This window comes from Macadamia integrifolia, chromosome 10 (assembly GCF_013358625.1).
Source record: "Macadamia integrifolia cultivar HAES 741 chromosome 10, SCU_Mint_v3, whole genome shotgun sequence".
NCBI lineage: Eukaryota > Viridiplantae > Streptophyta > Magnoliopsida > Proteales > Proteaceae > Macadamia > Macadamia integrifolia.
Genome location: NC_056566.1, coordinates 1,763,995 through 1,785,747, shown reverse-complemented (window position 1 = coordinate 1,785,747; position 21,753 = coordinate 1,763,995). Strand labels below are relative to the sequence as shown.

The window sequence follows — 21,753 nt, the reverse complement described above, 5'->3', positions numbered from 1 at the left end:
GGTCTCAAAGACTATTTTTTTTGGTAGAAGGGTCTCAAAGACTCACATTCACAAACACCTACTTGGCTACTTCACTGTATTGATGATCATAACTCCTAATGCTTACATGACCAAAATGAAAAGAACAGACAAGAAAGTGTCCATCAGGCATCCCACAAGACCTGAGAATGCATACTCTGTAAAGATTTCACTGATGAAGGATCCGAGTTCCCTGGTAAACAACCACAATAACTGAACTTGATGAAGCCTTCCGGAGAAAGGCTCCAAACATAGAACAATGAAGAGTCAAATATGAGACCCCAAGAACTCAGGAACTCAAGTCAAACTAATCAAAACACCAAAAAAGCTTCTAGACAAAAGATCAAACTCATCCTACTACCAAACAATGACCAGATGACTCAACAGTCAAAGCTACAAAAATACTCGTTTCCAAAATTGAATATTTCAGATTAACCACTTTTTTTTTTGGGGGGGGGGGGTGTGGAGCAACCTACACTACTCAGCCAAACAAACTTATGCTGCCCATGTACTTTTTAGGCCTCTTTTGTCTCAAGTGGGTCCCATAACCTAGGGACATCACATGTGGAGCCCATCCAAATCATTACAATGCAATATCAGGATCTGGGCTTCAAAAGTCTGCAGTTATGTCTTCTCTTGTAGAATTCCAGCTGTGCTTGATCCTCATCATAGATCTCTCCCTCCCTCCCCTCACTCCTCACTCAGTAGCAGTTTTCTTTTTTTTCATTAAGCAGCTGCAGCATGCAACAGTACCTGTGTCTTGGAAGGAAAACATTTAAAAATGTATTATTATTATTTCCTTCTTGTAATGTTTTGGCATCCACAGTGTAAAGACCCAATATGTATGTCGAATGTGGTGAAATTCATAATTCTAACCCCTTCACCCTCCACAAGGTTAAAGAAGACTTTTTGATGGATTTCGCAGCCAGTTCTGCCACCAACTGGGCCGCAGTGGAGGACTTTGGCAAAGGCAGCATCCATTAAATAAGATGGAATAAATCCATTCCATGTGATCAACTGACAAAACAACCATAATACCCTATTTTGCGTATTTTCAAAATAAGATGAAAATAAGAAACACAAATTATTCAAGAATATTTTATCAGAATATAAATTCAGATGACATATAAACCAAGGACAAGGTGCAGATAATTAGTAAATAAGGTACAAGAAATACTGGTCAGTAAACAAAATCATCAAAACCAGAGAATGAACAGTGGTATAAACAAATACAGTGATACAATACACTACAACAGACCAACCTGATGGATGCCACTTTCATGGGCAAATGCATTAGCACCAACAATGGCCTTGTGTGGCTGAACAGGAAGCCCAGTATACTCCATGACCTGCATGACAGAATTATAAACTAAGAAACTCGCAAAGAGAATGCATTCAACAACGAGGCAACACAAACTAATATAAGTTACAAAAGAGATCCAAAAGTAAATACCATTTTGCTTGCCATAAAAATGTGTTTGGTGTTAATCCCAGTGTAAAGCCCTCCCAGTAGCTCCTTTCCACGGCATTTTATGGTCATTACAACCTAGGAATGAAAAAGAAGTCAAGAAACCTCCAACCAACATAAGCAAGAAGGATTTCTGGAATGGCATCCTCAACTCAAAATTAAGACGTGGTAAGATCAAGAAGGTTCAGTTTTGTCTTGCCCCATCACCAAACAGTCAAAAAGATTGGCATATGCGATTTATGTAAATTAGCAGTTTTTTTTTTTCCTAGTCCAGTAATTAATGCCCAAGTTTCGTTGAGTCCCAATTCCAATAGGCCCTCCATGCCTCATTAGCCCATACTGCTCCTGAAAGAATACCAATGGTTAAAACAATAATAAACTCCAATAATCAATGCAATCAATAACTGTGAAATCTAGAAAAAAAAAAAAAAAAAAAAAAAGTATTTCATAAAATATTGTTTCTTTCATTCATGCATTGGATCTCACCAAAGGAAAACTATTATATTGAAACCATAAACATGATAACTGAACTGTTAAAAGGGGGCAAAATTAAAGAATACAAATCCAATCTCAGTGTATAACAGTGGGAAGACAAAAATGAAATCACTTTTAAAAATACGAAGATCCTTGAGTGATGGGAAAATGCACAGCACAGGTTCACAAATTTCAGTACGTGAGCAGGTTTCAAGACCAACCAATAGAGATAAATATATTTTAAAAAAAAAAAACCCTTAAAAAGAGAGAAGGCACAGGTACATGTTAAGGAGTTGGATCCACCCATGGTTTTGGCCGACATTGATACTGTAGAAAACCAAAGATCTGCAACCCATAACTTGAGAGGAGAGAGATGGCAAGGGAAAGGAGCAGCCGATTTGTATCCTGGCAGTCTTTCTCCATCATATATTTATAATAAGTAGATCCAAGTGCAATCATAGGTGGAATAAGGAAAGCCAATCCTAGTCTAACTCTAATTTAGGAAACTAGAGATCTAGTCTAACTACGAAATTAAACAACCTAATCTAACTTGGAAAGCAACTAAGACAACCATGTCAAGATGGGGACACTCCCCCCTATTGTAGACACATATTCCAACACTCCCCCTGAAGTTGGAGTATACAAGTATCAAAAGAAGCTCCAGCTTGGACTAACAAGAATGGAAATCAAATGTAACACCAGTCTTGAATAGTAGTTGTTGACTCCATTGAAAAACCAGCAGCAATATCAACTCAAGCACATCAACATCAGCAGCATCAGTATATAAAAAATGTTGGGTCAAACCATCAGCAACAAACAAAATGAACAGTAGATAATCATCAACATATGCAGTACTTGATCTTCAAGTGGAGGAGACTCGATCTTCTAATGCGGATCATGGTTCCAAAAGCTGGAATCGAATCGCTTACAGTCCCACAATTAACAACTAAACCAGCTTTCACAGAAGTAGGGGCATTCTTGTAAATTCATGAGCAACTAAAGCACTTAATAGAGAGGGAAATAGATAATAGGGTCAAACTGAAATAGAAAATTAGAAGAGGAGGGGTTTTCTAGGATTACAAAGAGAAGAGGAATAATATGCCAATATGCCATAACTATAAAAAATAGGGGCTTAGTTGTAATAACAGGGATTAATTCTTTAAAGCAATAGAAGAAACTGCCTTCTTCTTCCCGTTAGAAACCATAGCCCAGCAGGTAGACCAGCAAGCTTCGACAGAGAGAACTTCACCAAATCTTGTCGGCTGATCGTGAAACTTCAGGCGAAAGCTGAGCACCCAGTGCTCTCTTGAATCCAGCAGGTAAGCACCTCAAACAGGAAGCAAGAGGAGCTGTGTTGTTCCTGCAACTCAGGTCTGGCGGTAACAGGGGAACCAGATTTGAACCTCTGGTTAGAACTTCTACTAGATGTCATGTATAGTGTCAAAATTGTCCAAGGTGAGTCGTTTCTATGAGGAGACTGAACCCTTAAAGCCTCAAACTGAATCGATGAGTATCAAAAGAGATGAATCATCAATCTCAAGAACTAGGGCGAGAAGTGTCGCCCAGAGCAGAGTTTTCTCATATCAGGAAAATAAACATCCAGGATCCACGACGCAGTACTTTAAGTTCATAAAGCAATGAAATGATTCTATGATCACATAGATAATAATAATCAAAATACACACAACTGGTGAAGTCTAATGATATTTACCATATTTACCAAAAAGAATGCTTTCACAACAGAATCAGAATTATAGTTATGCCACTAGGGCTACATCTGATAAGTACAAAAAGGAATCAAAATAGAAGATGATACTCTCATCCTCAGCATGCTCCGAATGCACAGTCATCACATACACAACCGTCCTCGTGCGTAGCTAGCTCCTCATCATTAAGGTCACCTCCGTAGAGAGCCGGCTCCTCAGCCACAAACTCCGGATGGTTCCCTGAATCAACATCTAAAAAAGGGGCAACAACGGGGGTTCTACGACTCTATCGGAGTGAGAATTTTTTTCAGCCGGTAATTATTTATTTTAATTTTCAAAAAATTAGAAAAATAGATTAATAATTGAAAATTAATTCAAAAATAGGGAAAATATTCTATTTTGATTTAAAAAATAAAATAAAAATAAGAGATTAATATCAAAGTGTTTTGAAGCATATATGATGCTTGTTATGTTATACCATATTTGATTTTATTGTATTATGTCATTAAAATATTTTTTTAAATTGATTAAAAATAATTTTATGTAAGAAAAAAATTAAAACAATGTCATGTTCTAATATTTCTGCAAATTTATGTTCTAAACATGTTTATTAACCTTAAAACAAGCTATCCACCAAGTTTCAGGTCAAAATATAACCGTTTGACCACCGAAACAGTCAACCGAATCCAAAAAAAATACACCAACTCAGCGATTCTGAACCCACAGAAACATCGAAACGAAACGAGATTTCGAACCCTAATAGCACCATCCATCGACATTCAAATGTTGTTGCAACCAATTATAGGTGTTGGCTCTCACATTTGGGAGAGATTTTGAAGCCTCTCTCAAGAGTTTGATTCACCCAAGGATAGGAAACTTTAGACCAAAACCTTAGCCCAAACAAAATACATATGAAGGTTGTCTTCAACCTCCATTTACATCAGAGTAAAATAACCAGCGGTAGGGAGAAAGCTTGTGGGTGATTGATCTCTCTCGAGGGGACTTCAATTGACTTGAAACTATATGGGGAGGTCAATAGGGAGGCGGCCTACTGATTGCACAATAATCATTCAAAGATGATGCCAAGAAGATCAAAATATTCTTAGCAACACTACCAGGTGGTAGTTTCAGGTCCAGTTGTGATTGGAAGCTTGGTCTTCTCAATAGGAAGGATTTCAGCAACCATTGCTGAGGATTTTTAATTGCCTAAGAGAGTATATGTTCGATCAAGCAATAAAAAAAGAGTTCTCAAAGATAAGGGCTCCACTGACGATTGCCTTTTAGTTTTTTCCACAAAGTACCACTTCCAACTCATAGACCCCTACTATTATACGAGTCATGAGAGTCCAAAAGCCATTGGAGAGAGCAACAACTCCTATAATCGTGGAATCACCCGCCCCTATTTTTTCTCTCCATCCCGTTATAATATCTTTGACTAACTCTTTGGGATAGGGATGAAGCAACGTGGCCACATCACTAACATCTCCCACTTGGCCATGTTAACCGAATTCACATTTTTTGCTCCCATTTCCAGGAACACCCATCATGACTTTTCCTCTTCCATTCCCATTTCCAAGAACAATCACAAAAATTTCATTGTCACGACAACGAACATTCAGTTCCTCTTCCAGACTTAGACAGCTCTAAGTCCTATATGTATTCTAAAGATTTATTTCAAATTCCAGACTCAGATTGTTCCAAGTCCCATAAAATTTACATGCTTAATGTAACCTTCTGCATGAACTCCCTTTATGAGGGGATCGGCTACCATATCTCTTATAGGTATATAGGTTACTTTAATTTCATCTTTTTCTACTATATCTCGAATATAGTGGTACTGTTTTCTCTATGTTTTCCCTTCAAGCTATTTACACCACTGTGTATCTAGCTTGTTATGGCCTGATTATCATAGAATATTTCCACTGGTCCATTTACAAGATCTAGCCCAAAGTCCATTAAGAACCGTCTTATCCAGACTACATGAGTACTTGCCATACTACAAGCAATTTACTCATTTTTTTGTGTAAGCCTACCAACACACCCTTGTTTCTTGCTATCCCAAGAAACTGTCGCACCTCCATATATAAACACATGACCAGAGGTGGATTTACAATCATTTCTATCACCACCAAAATCAGCATCGTAGTATCCAATAACCTCAAGCTTTTCTGTTTGGAGACACAATTTCAAGTGTTTAGTTCCTATGACGTACTTCATAATCACTTTCATTGCTTCTCAATGGGCAGGGCCAGGATTACTTGGTATCTACTTACCAAACTGACTGGATAGGCCAAATCCGGTCGAGTGCACAACATGGCATACATCAAACTACTGCAACCTAAGCATAAGGTACATTCAATTTTTCCTGCCCTTCATAAGTACATTGACTTTTCAATAAAGTCTTTCCTAATACAATTGGAGTTGATGAATTGCAATTCTGCATCCTGAATCTCTTCAACACAGTGTTCAAGTATTTTCTTGATTCAAAAACAACGTACGTTTTGTTCTATCTCTAAGGATTTGAATTCCTAGGATATAGGATGCTTCCCTCATATCCTTCATTTCAAACCTATTACTAAGTTCATACTTGGTTCTGTTTAACATATCCAAGTCATTTCTAGCTAACAATGCATCATCAACATACAATGAGAGTATAGTAAAACTCCTCCCACTCTTCAAAATATATACACAATTGCCTAATTTAGTTGCCACGAATCATAACTTAAGAATTATTTTGTGGAATACTAGATACTACTGATGTGAGGACTATTTTAATGCGTACAAAGACTTTTTAAGTCTACATACTTTTATCTTCCTGTCCCATTACCTGAAAACCTTCAAATTGCCGCATGTATATGGTTTCCACCAATTTTCCATTGAGAAAGACGGTTTTTACGTCCATCTGGAACAATTCTAAGTCCAAATGTGTAACAAGTGCCAAGATCAATCTAATAGAGGCAAATTTTGCTACCGACGAATAATTTTCCTGGTTATCTATTCCTCCCTTTTGTGTATGTCCTTCTGCAACTAACCAGGCCTTGAATTTATCAACAGGCCCATCTATTCCATACTTTTTCTGAAGTCCCCATTTGCAACCTATGGCATTTCTACCTTAGGGTAGGTCACAAAGTTTCCATACTTGATTCTTTATGATAGAATCAATTTCCTTCGCATGGCATTCAACCATTCATCTGATTCTCGTGATTTTATCGCTTCGATATAGGTACAAGATCGACTACTTCCACATCCATGTCAACTATATAACAAGATGGCTTACTTAGATAAAGGTAGTACTTAGCTAAATAAGTTGGTGATGCTCTTGTTCTTTGACTCCCCTTACCCTAGGTTCTTAGTCTTGTTCCTGATGATCAACTTGATCTTCAAGAACTTGGATTCCTTGATAAAAAATTCTTGGTTCCATTCGAGGGTCAACATCATAGTCATCATCAATGGCATGCAAGGATTTTGTATCTTTCTAATGTGGTTCCTTTTTTAGTTTCTCTAGAAATTACGAGTCACAACTCTCAATTACCCCTTTCAAGGGTGATAGAACCTATATCTTTTTTATCCTTTGGGATATCCTATAAACTTGCATATAATCGTGTTCTAGAATCCAACTTTTTTCTATATGGCTCAGGTATTAGTACATGTGCTATTGATCCCCATTTCCTTAGATTTTCTAACTTTGGTTTCCTACATATCCACAGTTCATAAGGAGTAGTCTCAACAAATTTAGTGAGAAACTGTTCAAGATATAATTTTTTGTGAGAATGGCTTCTCCCCCAGAACTCCTTGGAGAGAAAGGAATGTGATAATATGCAACGTACTAGATTAAGTAGCGTTCTATTATGTCTTTTAGTCACACCATTCTGTTGTGGTGTGAAAGACAGTCTTTTGTTTAATAATTCCATGTTCCTCATAAAAATTTTCAAACTGAGCAGAGTTGTACTCTACCTCGATCAATTGTTAGAACCTTAATATTCTTTTCCAACTGATTTTTTACTTCAGTTCTATAGTGTCTGAAACATTCAAAGGCCTCAGATTTCCTCATAGTAAATAAATATACCCATATTTGGATAAATCATCAGTAAATATGATAAAATAGTCTTACCACTATGGGTACTCACATTGAATGGCCCACAAATTTCAAAGTGTACTACTCGGATAAATTCCTTTGCTCTCCCTCCCACTGGAAAAGGTTTCCCAGTCATCTTACTAGAGAGATAATATTCGCATCCATCATATTTTACTTTAGACAATGTAGGAATTAACCCCAATTTAATTATTTGTTGCATTTTCTTAATTCCAAGGTGTCCTAGTCTCATGTGCCATATTTATGAATCAACAAGTTTTGCACAATCAATATAATTCAATGAACTAGACGCATTTTCATTAATATCAATGGTTACATTGAGAATATTTTCAATAGTAGAAAGTAAAAAACAAAACCTACTCAGGGACAAACCGTCCTGAAGCAAAAGAATAACTATGTCGTTCAATGGTGAACTCAGTGCCTGTGAGGTGCAAATCAAGACCCTTTTTGACAAGGGCCGGTACAAAAACCAAATTCTGATGCATGTCGGAAACATAAATTACATCCTTCTGATGGAAATAAGCCTTCCCAAGATACAGCACATAGTCTGTAACACCTCAAACTTCACTTTACAAGTTGTTGCCCATAAAGATCTTGTGTCACCAGGTGCAAGAGGTTTCATCTCTTGTTGAACTCGCTTAGTCCTTGCAATATGACATGTCGCACCTGGATCGATCCACCACCCCTCATACTGTCCCCCAAATAAATTGCACTCAGATGTGCCAATATACTTTTTTCGCTAAGTGTTTAATGGTAGTGCAGGTGTAGGATTTCCTTTGTTCTTTTTCTAAGGGCAGGTAGCCCTAAAATGGCCGAAATTCCCACAGTCATAAGATGCTCCAGGTGGAACCTTTTGAAAATTCCTAAACTTTATTTTACCCTTCCCCTTGAATTTATTAGGCAAGTGTTAGGGCGGAGCTGATTGGTACCCGGGACGGAACCAGTGCTAATGTGCTAGTGATTCCACTTGTTCAAGCTCTAGTTGAGTTGGGTTGGACTAGGTTATATGCAATTCACCCATAGATTTGTTTTCATCGTGTACTCTTGATAATATTGCAACTATTGGGGAAGCTTGTCAAAAGTGAGATTGTTCCTCAAGAATCTCAATGCAGTTTGTGTCATTGCCCAAGAAGGGGGCAAACTATTAATGATTGTGGATATTTGGTAGTTATCTGACACTTATCCAACATCGGCCAAAAGCTGAGGGCGGGTTTCAGTCTTCATATCATACTTGGCCTTTATAGCATCCACTAATGATTTCCTCATTTTGTGGTTGTTAAAAACCTTCATAAGATGGTTTTCTATCTTCAAGATGATCATGCTTCGGGCTCTTTTGTCATCTTTGGCCATTTTTCCGCCGCTTTAATTTCTGCAAGGATGGCTTTTATCCCCAACCACTAATTTCATTTTCAGAACATAATTAATCCTCTCATATATCAATATATGCATGATTTTTATGCTTCATAGTTCAACCCTTTCAGTCTCTCAAGGTTGTTGATTTCATGAGACAAAATATTTTTTGGCCATGATGATGTTCTGAAAAAATAAATAAATAAATTTCTTTTTATTTTTTTATGTTAATCACACGCGCGCGCGCACACACACACACAGACACACACACACACACACACACACACACACACATATATATTAAATGAATCCAACACTTCTTTCCGCATCAAAAACCGATTCCATATGGCTTCAAATGAGCCACAATGGTTTTAATTTTATATATTAAAATATGTCAATAAGTCCGATCCAAAGCAAGTAATGTAGCATATATACCAAAAATATGTACTGGCTCAATGCAAAGGAAAAATAAATTACAACTCATAAGAAACGTTATTTATCAAATGATTCAATAGAAGCAAGTAAAAAAAAAGGAGGTGCGAGTAAGCTGGCCCGGATACCTTGGTTAACAAAAAAAAAAAAAAAAAGAATAATCAGTAATCTATGTACTTCAGTTCAGTTTCAGCATGCAATATATAATTAATAAACAATAAGGTTACTCATGATTATCAACCCAAAATTAAACTAAGATATTACTGTTGTAAAGTCAAATAAAAAAATATAAAAAAAAAAATTACAGGCAACAATACCAGAATATGTATTAAACAATGGATGATGTATAACTTTTATGTATTGAGGCAATCCTAACTGATAAAAAAAACCAGCATTAGGTGGGTTTAACCATAGTGTCATCTATTATGAACTGATGTGACACTGGATATGTGCACTTCACGTGATGGTGTATGTGAAGTAATAAACAAGTTATGCTAAGAAAATAATATATATAATCAAATCATTCTATGTCCTTAGAGAGTTCTAGATATGTAAGTTTATAATCCAAAAAAAATATGCAGTCCTGAAATCTTCTAGTAATTGTTAAAAGAATAAAACAAAAGCTTTGAGTATTAGACACTTACTGTCACTCACAAACTCACAGTCGTGGGACAGCAATCAATGATAAAACAAAAATTTCATGGAGCCCTTTGCACTATTGTGGAAGATTATTGAAAACAATGCCCACAATATATCCAATATGTGACAATGCTGAAGTTGTAACACTACAGCACCAAAGAAGCATGGGAAAAAAAAAAAAACCTAGAGTCAACAAGAACACTGGAACTCAAATCTGTTCACCGACTCTTTTGAAATTGATGAACCAAGATTACTACGAGTGGATTTTCCAAAGGTATCCTAATCGGAAAGATATGATGAAGTTGCAGTAGCAGCTGATCAAACTGGGAACTGTGAAGAAACTCGAAGCTCCAACTGCTACATTGTTTGATTTTGGCAAATAAAAAAAATATGAAGTTGTAGCGGTGGTTCATAAAAGAAACAAATGTTGTAGCAGCTCAGTGATTCCGACGGGGGGGAGAGAAAGATGTGAAATCCCAATAAAAGTTTTTGGTCTCACGATCGAGTTTGACGTAGATCGTGACTTTCCAAAAACAAGATGATGTTTCTTCTCACTTCTCACTGTCACTCTTTTCCACTGAAGTACGGAGAGGATAGGATTAACCTGCTTTGATAACACTGTTTGATCTAGCAAAAAAAAGAAAAAAAAAAAAAGTTCCACTAACGATTGCTTTTAAAATTTTTCCATGAAGTACCACTTCCAACTCATAGACCTCTATTATTATAGGAGTCAAGAGAGACCAAGAGCCGTTGGAGAGAGCAATGACTCCTTCTGCAATCATGGAATCACCCACCCTTATTTTTTTCTCTCCATCCAGTTATAATATCTTTGACTAATTCTTCAGGACAAGGATGAGGCAACATGGCCACATCACTAAGAGTATACCCTTCACCTAAAGTTTCAGACCCATTGGGTTGATCTAGAAGGAGATAAATCAAATTGAGTGGAGCTGTAAAGTTGGCCACAATTGAGCATCAATAGAAATTAAATATTCACCATAGTTCTTCGTCCAGCGACATCAGCAAGCAGCGAAGGTTTTACTCTCTTTTTGCATGTTTTGTATTTTAGGCCTTAAGCATTATCGGGGCGTCATACCTCTCCAACAACAACTACCTAGTGTAGTTGGTGAGCTATGGTGTGCAAAATTCTCTTGCTCACTAGGAGGTCTCAAGTTCAAATCTCATGGTTGTCTTTTTTTTGGAGAATTTTGTTGAAGATTTCCTGCTTTTCACTCACTTAAAGCACTGAGGACATGGAGGGGATTTCCAAATCAAATTAGAAGATTGTCCAAAAGCAAGAAAAATCATGGGAGGGGTTTCTTGCGCAAGAAGAGAAAAAAAAAAAAAAGGGAGAAATAAATCTTGTACAAATCTTCTCTCTCCTCCACATCATCACCAGAAGATTGTCCAAATCACACAAAGCAAGAAGGAGAATCCTCCAAGGGAAAGAAAAAAAAAATGGGCCAACAAGGGTTGTGTGCAAGATTTGAAGAGAGGGAGAAAAAGAAGAGAAAAATAAATAAAAAAAAAAGGAAAAAAATTATAGGAAATTTCTCCAAGTTTATTTCTCTCTTCTCTCTCCTCCACCTTAGCACATTTGGTCTCAAAATATCTCACCTACCAATTGTGGGTTTTCCCCTTTAGGAAAGAGAAATTTGTTACCCTACCTCTCTATTCCGTATAAATACAACTCATGTAAGAGGAGGGCAAACACTTCATTCTTCTTTTAGGGTTTTTTTTAGTTGCTCTCTCTCTCTCTCTCTCTCTCTCTCTCTCTCTCTCTCTCTCTAGTTTTAGTTCTTCTTTTTTTTGCTTTAATCACTTTTGTAATAGCTTTTTATTTCAATTAATGCAAGCACTCTTTTATTTTTATTCAACTTTTTATGTTTATGATTTATGCAATTGAGTTGTAATTTTTAAGTTATAGTTCTAGGCTTAGATCTAGATGACAAGATCACAAGCCGTGGAGCATCTCTTTTTCAAGTTCAGTTTTTTTTTTCAAGATTTGTTTTCTCCAGGCCTAGAAATTTTAGATTTGGATCATTCCAGATCTGATTTTTAGGGTTGGCAATATCTCAAATCACCCAAGCTTTCAAGTTCAAGCATTGATTCAAGTAGGTAGTTCTTCAATAGTCTTCTCTTCCCCCTCTCATTCCCTATTCTGACTACCCTTTCTTTCTTAATTTAGGATTTTAATTTCAGTCGTTACATTATTGCTTTCCCTTTCCCCCAAGGTTCATGGCTAGTGTATGTGTTGGCTTTCCCCTCCTAGCCATAGAACCATCATTTTATTGTTTTTATTTTAATTGCCTCCCGTTCCCTAAAGCCAAGTAGAGTAACCCTTATAAGAGTGACTCTCTAGTCAAGTAGGGAAGCTCATATGATGATGCATCCCTCGGGCTAAGTAGAGAAACCTACTTGTGAGCCTCTCTCTAGCTTATCCCCTTTCTTTTCTTTATTTTTATTTCAGCATTTTTTTTCCTTTATTGCTTTTTAATTGCGTGGGTTGTTTATTTCAATTATATATTTATTTAATTTTAATTGCGTGGCTTGCTTATTTAAATTCTTAGATGACGAGTGGTTAGGACGTTATTTTAGATACATATGTTTAGGACGGTAGTTAGAATTGGATCACAACCATTAATCGGTTCACTTTCGCATTATTAAAAGAAGCCAAAAATAAAGTGGCTGCTCTCCTTGTGTTCGACCCGTAGTTACACTGATCCGTATGCTTGTGGTTACATTTTAAATCCTAACAAAAACCTCAGTTGTTCTTTTTTGAACTAGGGTTTCCTTCTTCAAACTAAAAACCTAAAACGGCTCTCAAAATGGCAAATCAATGAGAGAATCAGCAACTACTGGCAAACGGTTCTGATAGCATGTAAAAAAAACCAAAGATCTGTAACCAGTAACTTGAGAGAAAAGAGATGAGGAAGAAGAAGAGAGACAGCAAGGGAGAGGAGCAGCCGATGAGTATCCTGGAAGTCTCCCTCCTTCATATATTTATAATAATCAGATCCAAGTACAATCATAGGTGGAATAGGAAAGACAATCCTAGTCTAACTTTAATTTAGGAAACTAGAGATCTAGTCTAACAAGGAAATTAATCAACTTAATCTAACTTAGAAAGTAACTAAAATAACCATGTCACGATGGGCACTCTCCCCTATCGTGGACACATATTCCAACAAATACTGATACCAGAACGGTGCACAGCACGGACACAGAGGTATAATTGTAAAAAATACCTCATAGTGTATCAGTATCTTTGACAGAAAATCTGTCTGATACAGACCGATACCATCCCCGTATCCAATTCCGATATCAATCTACCAATACTACCTAAAACCATGGATATAACTGGCATCGAAAATCAAGGCATGAGACATGTTCAAAAAATGAGTATGAGAACAGTAAGCTGTGTACTATGTCAAGGGGTGAGTATGTGTCAGGAGGGGGTAATCTTCTTCACAGCTATGTCCAGGTGCCAACTTTTGAGTCTTTACAGCAATGTCCAAGTACCAACTTTTGAGTGCATGACATACATATTACATACACATACATGTTCTCCATATTAACATGGGTGCTCCAGGGATAAATGAAGTGTCCAGGTAACAGGCAGGAATCACACAAAAAGTGATCAAGTTCAAGGTGGACCCCATATTTGCTCCAGTAGGACTTCATCAAGGTAGCCACTAGAAGAGCATATATGCTGGGTGGCTGCTGAAGTACATATCTCTCATGGCCTGAGAGAGCTACAAAATATCCTATCATAGGTGCAGCAGGGGTACTTTGGGAATTCTGAGTCCAATTCTGCCAGCCATGACAATTTCAATATTGAGTAATGTTCTGACTTTTGGAGGTTCCAATTCTCAAGTTCAGTCTTGATAGAGATTTGCACATCTTATTCGCTCCATTATTTAGGCCAGATTACACGTTTCAACGGTGTCTAAGGACTGTCAATGAGTTGGCCAAGCAGGAATCATGTGATGTACAATCATTCACTGGTCTACAGAATCGCTCAAGGAAGAACCAGAACCAGCACTAATCTGGTTCAAATTTGGTCCAGCCAGCTCAAGCCAATCAAGCCAACCTGGATAGCTTCTAGAAGAACAAAACTTCTTCCTATCGATTTCTGTTTTGACCTCTATTTTGTCTCTTTCTAAGACTTAGCCAGCAAGCAAGGAGTGTGGATCGACTACAGTATTCTAAAAGATTGTTTTGTTTCCTGTTTATGTGTTCTTCTTAGTGACCAAGTATTTATTTTCAGTTTAGGAAGATATTTGTCTAGAAGTTTTCCTTTTTGTGTTTCTTCGTGGCCAAGGAAGACATAGTTTCCTTTTTCCTGTAATTACTTTTTGTGTAGCTTTCCTATTTGGAGACATAGGCCACAACTATAAATTGGCCATCGATTGTAAGCTTCCAAATAATTGATTGATGAATCTGAGAGCTCTTGCTTGCAAGTTTGTGTCTTAGAAAAACTGGTTCAACAGTCGAGATAGCTGCGGGTGAGAGCCTAAGGCTGAGACAGCCTATCGGCCCTATCCTACCCACACCTATCCCATCGATCTCCCTTTGTTCTCTCTTCTCTCTTTTCTGTTTTCCTTTATTTTCTGAGTATTAAAGCTGCTTTCTGAGATCTATTGGAGCTGTGTTCTATAAGCTATCACTTCTAGTTTCTGTTTGAAGACCTGAAGACACAAGAACAGATGTACTGATCTTTGTTTTGGAGGGTTTTCTGGGCAGGGATCGAGCAACCAGATCTTCCCAACCCTTGATCAGTTTAAGTAAGATTTTGGTGTTTTGTTAGGCCACCCAAAAGGGTCACTCGACCAGGATTTCAGGACCAATCAAGGTCTGTACTGGGAGTTATTCAATTTCTCCTGTTTCAGCCCTAATTGTGTCCTAAATTCAAGAAGTGTCCTATCTCAGGGATCCACTATCAGTTCCAGCAGATCCTTTGGGGTTTTATTGGACGTCTTAGGACTTACCTTCGTTCCTAATTACAGCCCCATCTAGCCAGTTGTTGTGAGTCACAAATTGTCTTCTATTGACCTAATTTTTTTGGAGTTATTCTAAGTTACATTTTCTTGTTGGATCTGAATCTATTTCTTAGCTATTGTTTGGAGTATATTTTTGTTCTCTACTGGGGTTGATTACACATCTGTAATCAGCTTGACATTATCATGTAGAGTCCGTTGTGTTATGTGGTTCCATTACTTTGTAAAAAAGTTTAATGCTTTGCCTCTTTTGGAGGCTTGTCAAACCTCCTTATTTTGATTTTTTTATAATTTTTCTTTAATTTTTAGTAGCCAAAAGAAAAATTCATAGTCCCCCCTCCCAATTACACATGGCATACCATGCCTTGGAATGTAATACATAGTTCGAGGGGATAACAGATTAACAGGTAAGACAAAAAAGATTCTGTCTCCATTTTTTTTCCAGTTGGTAGCAAAAGAAAATCAGACCAAGAATTATAAGAAAAAAGACATTACTTGATTTGTAAAAAAAAAATGCACAATTTGGAACAGATGAAATGGGAGAAAGGCCAGTAATTATGGGACTGGGGCACTAAATCAGAGCAACAATTGTATGAAAAGATACACTGGTACCTCTTCCAACGAAGCATTTCCTGCTCTTTCTCCAATGCCATTGACAGTTACTTCCAATTGCCTTGCACCTGCATATGCTCCCTGGATTTAGATTTGTAAGAAATTAGTACACCTTAGTATCAGCATGGCATGCCATAACTACAGAAAAAGTGACATCATACAGCTACAGTGTTGGAACTGGCTTGGCCAAGATCATTTTGGCAGTGAGTGGAAATGACCACATTTTCTATTCCAGGGGTGTTGGATTTGATATCAGCAATCAATTGCCCAAATTCAACTGGCAAAAGGATTCCTACTGTATCAGGGATGTTGAGGGTTGTTGCCCCAGCCTTAATGACTTCCCCCAGAATCTGATAAAGGAACTCCTTTTGAGACCTGCCAAACATGGAGCACTAATTTACAAATCAAGAGGAGAGGTAGTAAATGGTGGTCAAAATTCCTAGTTAGCAGTTTCTTTTTTTATCAATAACCAAATGAATTTATTCATGTACAAAACCAGTGCAGAAGGTGGTGACAGACAACAACAACAACTCAGCCTTATCCCAACCAAATGGAGTCGGCTACATGGATCCGTGCAAAGATAAAATAAGAATAGTAATAGTAAAAGGAAAGGAACACACAACAACGAAATGTACAAAATGTAAAACACTTAGCAAAGTGCTATGAAGTTGTCATTGTTGTCAACACCGTCTTTTGGGTCAACACTGGAAGAGCAAGAATGGCCAGTTGTGAAGAAGATCCGAAGTTTCAGAAAAATGGAGAAGTGCAGCCTAGGTTTCGAGTTGGCTCAAAAAAAAAAAAAGGTCAAAAAATACCAGGTTTCACCCTGGTTTAGGTCGAAGCCTGTGAAATCTCAGTTTCGGCCAGAGTTGCAAACAGCCTCAAAGCCAAGATTTAGAACCTTGCTCATGGACCACCCAAATGCATATTAGCTAAAGCAGAAAGAAAATGACAATTTTGGTAAATAGAACAAAGGTTGCAAGGGGGACTGGCAAACTTTTAATAAACCAGAAATTTTGAAGTGCTGCTTGGTAGACAAGGATATGAGGGGGATTAGTATTTATAGAGTGAGGGAAGACTTCGAAGTAACTCATAACAAAGGACAAAGAAGATCTCAAAATAGTCACAATACTGCAAATCATACCATTTCTAACCTCCAAGGATTGACCAACAAGTGGCCTTCTGGTCCAAAGTATTTAAAGGATTACAATTCTTTACTTCAAAATCTGAAGAAAAATAAAAACCTACACACATGCTTGTCCCCTTGGGAAACATACTATTCAATACATGACCTACCTCAATGGCATCTTACACTACCTATTCAACGGAAAAAAAAGCAAGTTCATGGGGGTGAAAAGCCCTCACTTCATCAGCAGGAACCATTGATGTCTTACACGGTCATTTTATATGTTAATATTTTCCAGTACTAAAGCTTGAACATCAACCATCGGCACCAGAGCACTATGGTCAGATTCATTAGGTCCAAACAAAATGAGAGGCTTGTCCACAGCATTTTGAACCCTTCAGAATCGGAAAGTTGAAAGCCTTGTACAGCTGGAACCAACCCTGATGGAGATGACACTGCAAGGCACTAGGTCTCCTCTTCCATCTGATGGATCGAGGTCTTCATTATCTTCATTGCGAAACAACTAGCAAACCTAAAGCATGCCTCATATTTTCAAAAGCCAATTCAATCAGCAGGCATGCTGTTGAACCGAAGGATGAGAACTGTCATTCTCAAAATCCCCAAGATAAAGGGCGTACCTAACGCACGAGACTCCGCCACTGCAGGGTCTAGGCAGGGTCTAGGCAGGGTCATAATATAAGCAGCCTTACCCCTGCTTTGTAGAGAGGCTGTTTCCTGACTCAAACTGACAACCACTTAGTCACGATGGAGCAACCTTACTGTTGCACCTCTACCCCCTGAGATCACCTTCAATATCGGAGAAGCCCCCTAGGAGTTGGAAGATGGGGAGAGCACATCCACCCACCCCACCCCACCCCACCCAACCTTAAGGCTGAAGGGGCAGGCCCAAATGCCCTCAACAACCCCCAGGTTTACTATATTTGGGGATATACAGATTTCCAAATTTCAAATATTGCACACACTCACATATATGAACATTTAAATTCTAATTCTATCTTTAGTAAATAAAGCCTAACAGCGCCTGTTAAAATTTTTTAAGGATTTCTGAAAGCATGGGCAGCAGTGTCAGGAACCAATACTTCAGCAACGACACCCAGTTCAAATTTCAGACCGCTCCGGTCAATATTCTTTTAATTGTAAGATTTCTCCTTTATCTGTTTTCTGGGAGTTTCTGCGATTTCTAATACGTTTTTGTTATGGAATTCCCTTACTCAAATTCTATTCGGACTTTCCTTCTGCTATTGTACTACCGGTGTGGTTGAGTTTGGACTTTCCTAGTTCGAGTAGGAACCTATCTTCTTAGTTCTATTTGGATTAGGAATTCTGGTTTCTATATTATCGAAACGTTTTTAGTGGCCTGCAGAACCATCTTGATTTGAGTAGAATGATGTAACATGTATCAAATCAACTCATGATTTGATTTGTCAGAACCATGGAGGGGACTAATTTCCTTTGACAAGATTTTACCATGAGGAATGATTATTATAGTTTTCAGCCCAATCAACACCAGGGATGCCTGTTGGATCTTCCAATGATGGATAATATTTGAATACAGTGATTAATTAACTTCCATTAGCTGTCCTTACTGTTAGTGTCTGATGGGGCTCAACTAGTGTATGGGCATTAGATTTGGCGAGCCTGTACAAGATTGCTTAAATTGCTTGATTTAACACATTCCATCAGCTCTGGATCAAGTACCTAACATTTGGTATCATAGCCAGCCCATAGTTGTCAACGCAACACCTGGGCATCTAGACCTCCTCCAACGCCTTGGGTCGCCTAGACACCATGAAAACTATAAGCTTACCACCACATCATGGGTTTGAAACACGGAAAGGGCTACCTAGGAGAGAGCTACCTAGAGTAGAGTGAAAACCATCAAAAAATGGTTACCTAGAGCTAAGTGGAGCTGCTAGGAGAAGGCTACTTATCGCCAGAGTGACAATTACCTAGATGGGAGCCGCCAAGGACTATGGTTACGGAAACATAGTGGTCTGTTATGTGCTTGATCAAGTTCAATCTAGGGTATGGGTGCTATAATGAGTCAGCCTAGTATAATGAAGGTTAAAAAAAGCTTGATTTAACAAGTTCCATGCTCTGGATCTTTTAGCATATCGGTCAAGACCCAACAGAATTAACTAGAGCAACATAGTGATACACCAGAATATATAAAAGATTCCTCATTTAGCTAAAACAATAACAATCAACCAAGAAAAATAAAATTTACCTTCCAGCATCTTCTGGACTGAACTCAACATCCTCACATCCCAAACTCCTGGCATAACTAACCATCTCCTTGGCTATCTGAATCACCTCCTCCTTAGATTTCCTCAACTTATGCTCCAAGTGAATATCACTAGTCGCAATAAACGTATGAATCCTGGGCCCCTTTGCATACTTAACAGCTTCCCAAGCCGCATTAATGTCGTCGCGATTACACCTCGCAAGGCCACAGATAACAGGAACATGACCATCATCATCAATGGTGTTCCCAACTTCTTTAGCGATCATCTTGACAGCTTCAAGGTCCTCTTTGGAGGAAGCAGGGAAACCTGCTTCAATTATGTCGACACCAAGCTTAGCGAGCTGGCGAGCAATGTCGAGCTTCTCTTCCCTGGTTAGAGTGGCGCCCGGGGATTGCTCTCCATCGCGAAGAGTAGTGTCGAAAATACGAACGTAATGAGGGTCTGAGATTCGATTGGGGATGTATTCGGGACGGCGTGAGAGAGAACATTTGAGGGTGGTCGGGAAAGGTGTGGACTGCAGAGGAGGATGGGCTGAGGTTTTGGAGAAGAACAGAGAACGATTAGGGTTTATAGGGTTGAAGCTTTTGGTGGTGATTGTGGAGATTCCAGGTTTTACACACAGAGACGCCATCACTGGTAACCAGAGGAGAGAATGGGGGCGAGCGAGATCAGTTTTGAAAAGAAAACGGAACGGTCTCGGTAATTCAATACGGTTTTGGAATGGTATGGCAGGCCAGAAATGAAAACTGTTTGTTTCGGTTTCTATTTGATATTTTTGCTATTTTTTACCTTTTACGGGATATATCATATGTGTAATCGGTAATTCGATATTCAATAAGGGTGTCAACCAATATAGTTTTGATATTTGATATCGTTTATCAATGGGGTTCGTAGCCTAGTGGTGAAAATACCCTCAACCCATCTGCTTGTCATACAGGGGTTTGTCCTGGGGGTTATGATCACTACCACGGAGCACCCTTTTTCATTACCAAAAAATACATTTTGTCATACCATAATTATACTAAATCTCTTTCGTTTTGATTTGGTACGATAGTTCGATATAATTTTGATACGAGTATTCCATATATGTATCAAATTGACAACCTCACCTAAACTTTAAATAGGGTGGATCTCCTTTTAACCTTTTTTTTTAATAGGAAATAGACTTATTTATTCAAGCGTGTCAAGCACAAGGTAACCAAATTACGACCTTCAGATAACCAAGGAGTAGAGTCCAACTAAGTTGTCTCACATGCACAAGACAATGTCTTCTGAGCCAAGGAGTCAACCACGCTGTTAATCTCCTTGGAGATATGGTGGAATGAACAATTCCTAAAGAAAGAGACTAAGTGCTTAATGTCATGAACAATATTCAACACATCAAAAGGTGGGGGAGAAGCACTAGTGGTAAGGGGAGTAACTAACCCTTTATGGTCCGATTCCACCTCCAAGTCATCGATACCTTCTGCAATGCAATAAAGAAGACCAGATCTAAGGGCCAAGGCTTCTCCTTGAAGCACAGAGGAGAAGGAAGTTGGAATGGACACCGCTACCATGGGATTTCCTTCACAGTTACGAATCACACAACCGAGGCCACCTTTCGTACTAGTCAAAGATGCATCTGAGTTCAGCTTAACATAGCAATGCTTTGGAGGGAACCAACATTCTTCGATTCTGACATTGTGATGAGGAGTTTTAGAATCGTTTTGTTGAGTAGATCTAAGGGCCTCATTAAACTCATGAAAGTGGAAATCGGCCAGTTGAATAACTTCCAACGGAGTGCTATCCTTACCATTAAATAACATATCATTTCAAGCCATCCAAAGAGACCAACATATGAAGGATGCAAGGCCAGAAGTATCCTTACGCTGTTGCTTAGAAGAGGCATTCATATCTCCCCATGAATCTATGAGCTGATGAAGTGTAGGATTCTGAGAAGGGGGAGAATAAGAGAGTCAACTCCCGAACTAAACTACTCTTGCAAAAGGGCAATCCAAGAGAACATGATCAACCATTTCAGATTGCTCACCACACCTCTGACAAGCTGGATCAATAGGAGCTCTCCGCTTTCTTAACCCTTCTCTAGTTGCAAGTCCCCCAGCACATGCACACCATAGGTAGTTACGTATCTTAGGGAGAGAATGGCATGACCATATATGGGACCAAACAGATTTTGGGATATCTCTAGAAGAGATGGTCGAAGACGATGCCGATGCTTCCCTTTCTTTGTCCTCCAGCTAGTTACATAATAGATGGTAACCCAATTTTGCTGAGTAGATCCCACTTTTAGCTCCACCCCAAACTCTTCTATCCAGCTGAGGGAAAATGCTCAAATTGATCTTCAAGATTTCAATTCTATCATCTGGATGAAACAAATTCTCCAAAGCTCTCATATTCCAAGTTCTATTGGGATGGTCAATTAACTATGAAACCAACATATCCGAATTTGTTAGAGGGTAGCAATGTTTTAACTTGAAATTCGGAGTAGATGGGATCCATTTTTCATCAAACACTCTAATGCTCCTTCCATCCCCCACAATCCATAACAGTCCGTCTAATAACACATTT

General features: G+C 38.4%; 1 protein-coding gene across 2 annotated transcripts in view; it reads right to left on the bottom strand.

Moving 5' to 3' along the window:
* Positions 1-19,902, bottom strand: part of LOC122091465 (2-isopropylmalate synthase A-like) — a 35,457-nt gene extending 15,555 nt beyond the window's left edge. The window contains exons 1-5 of one of the 2 annotated variants that reach the window (XM_042661436.1): positions 19,167-19,902; positions 15,954-16,167; positions 15,793-15,873; positions 1,472-1,564; positions 1,281-1,367 (exon numbers count right to left, since the gene is read on the bottom strand). In XM_042661436.1, coding sequence (XP_042517370.1) covers positions 1,281-1,367; positions 1,472-1,564; positions 15,793-15,873; positions 15,954-16,167; positions 19,167-19,816 — 1,125 coding nt within the window. In that variant the 5' untranslated portion in view covers positions 19,817-19,902. The remainder of the gene's footprint in view (positions 1-1,280; positions 1,368-1,471; positions 1,565-15,792; positions 15,874-15,953; positions 16,168-19,166) is intronic. The other variant, XM_042661435.1, reaches the window with a different exon arrangement.
* Positions 19,903-21,753: the final 1,851 nt, after the last annotated feature.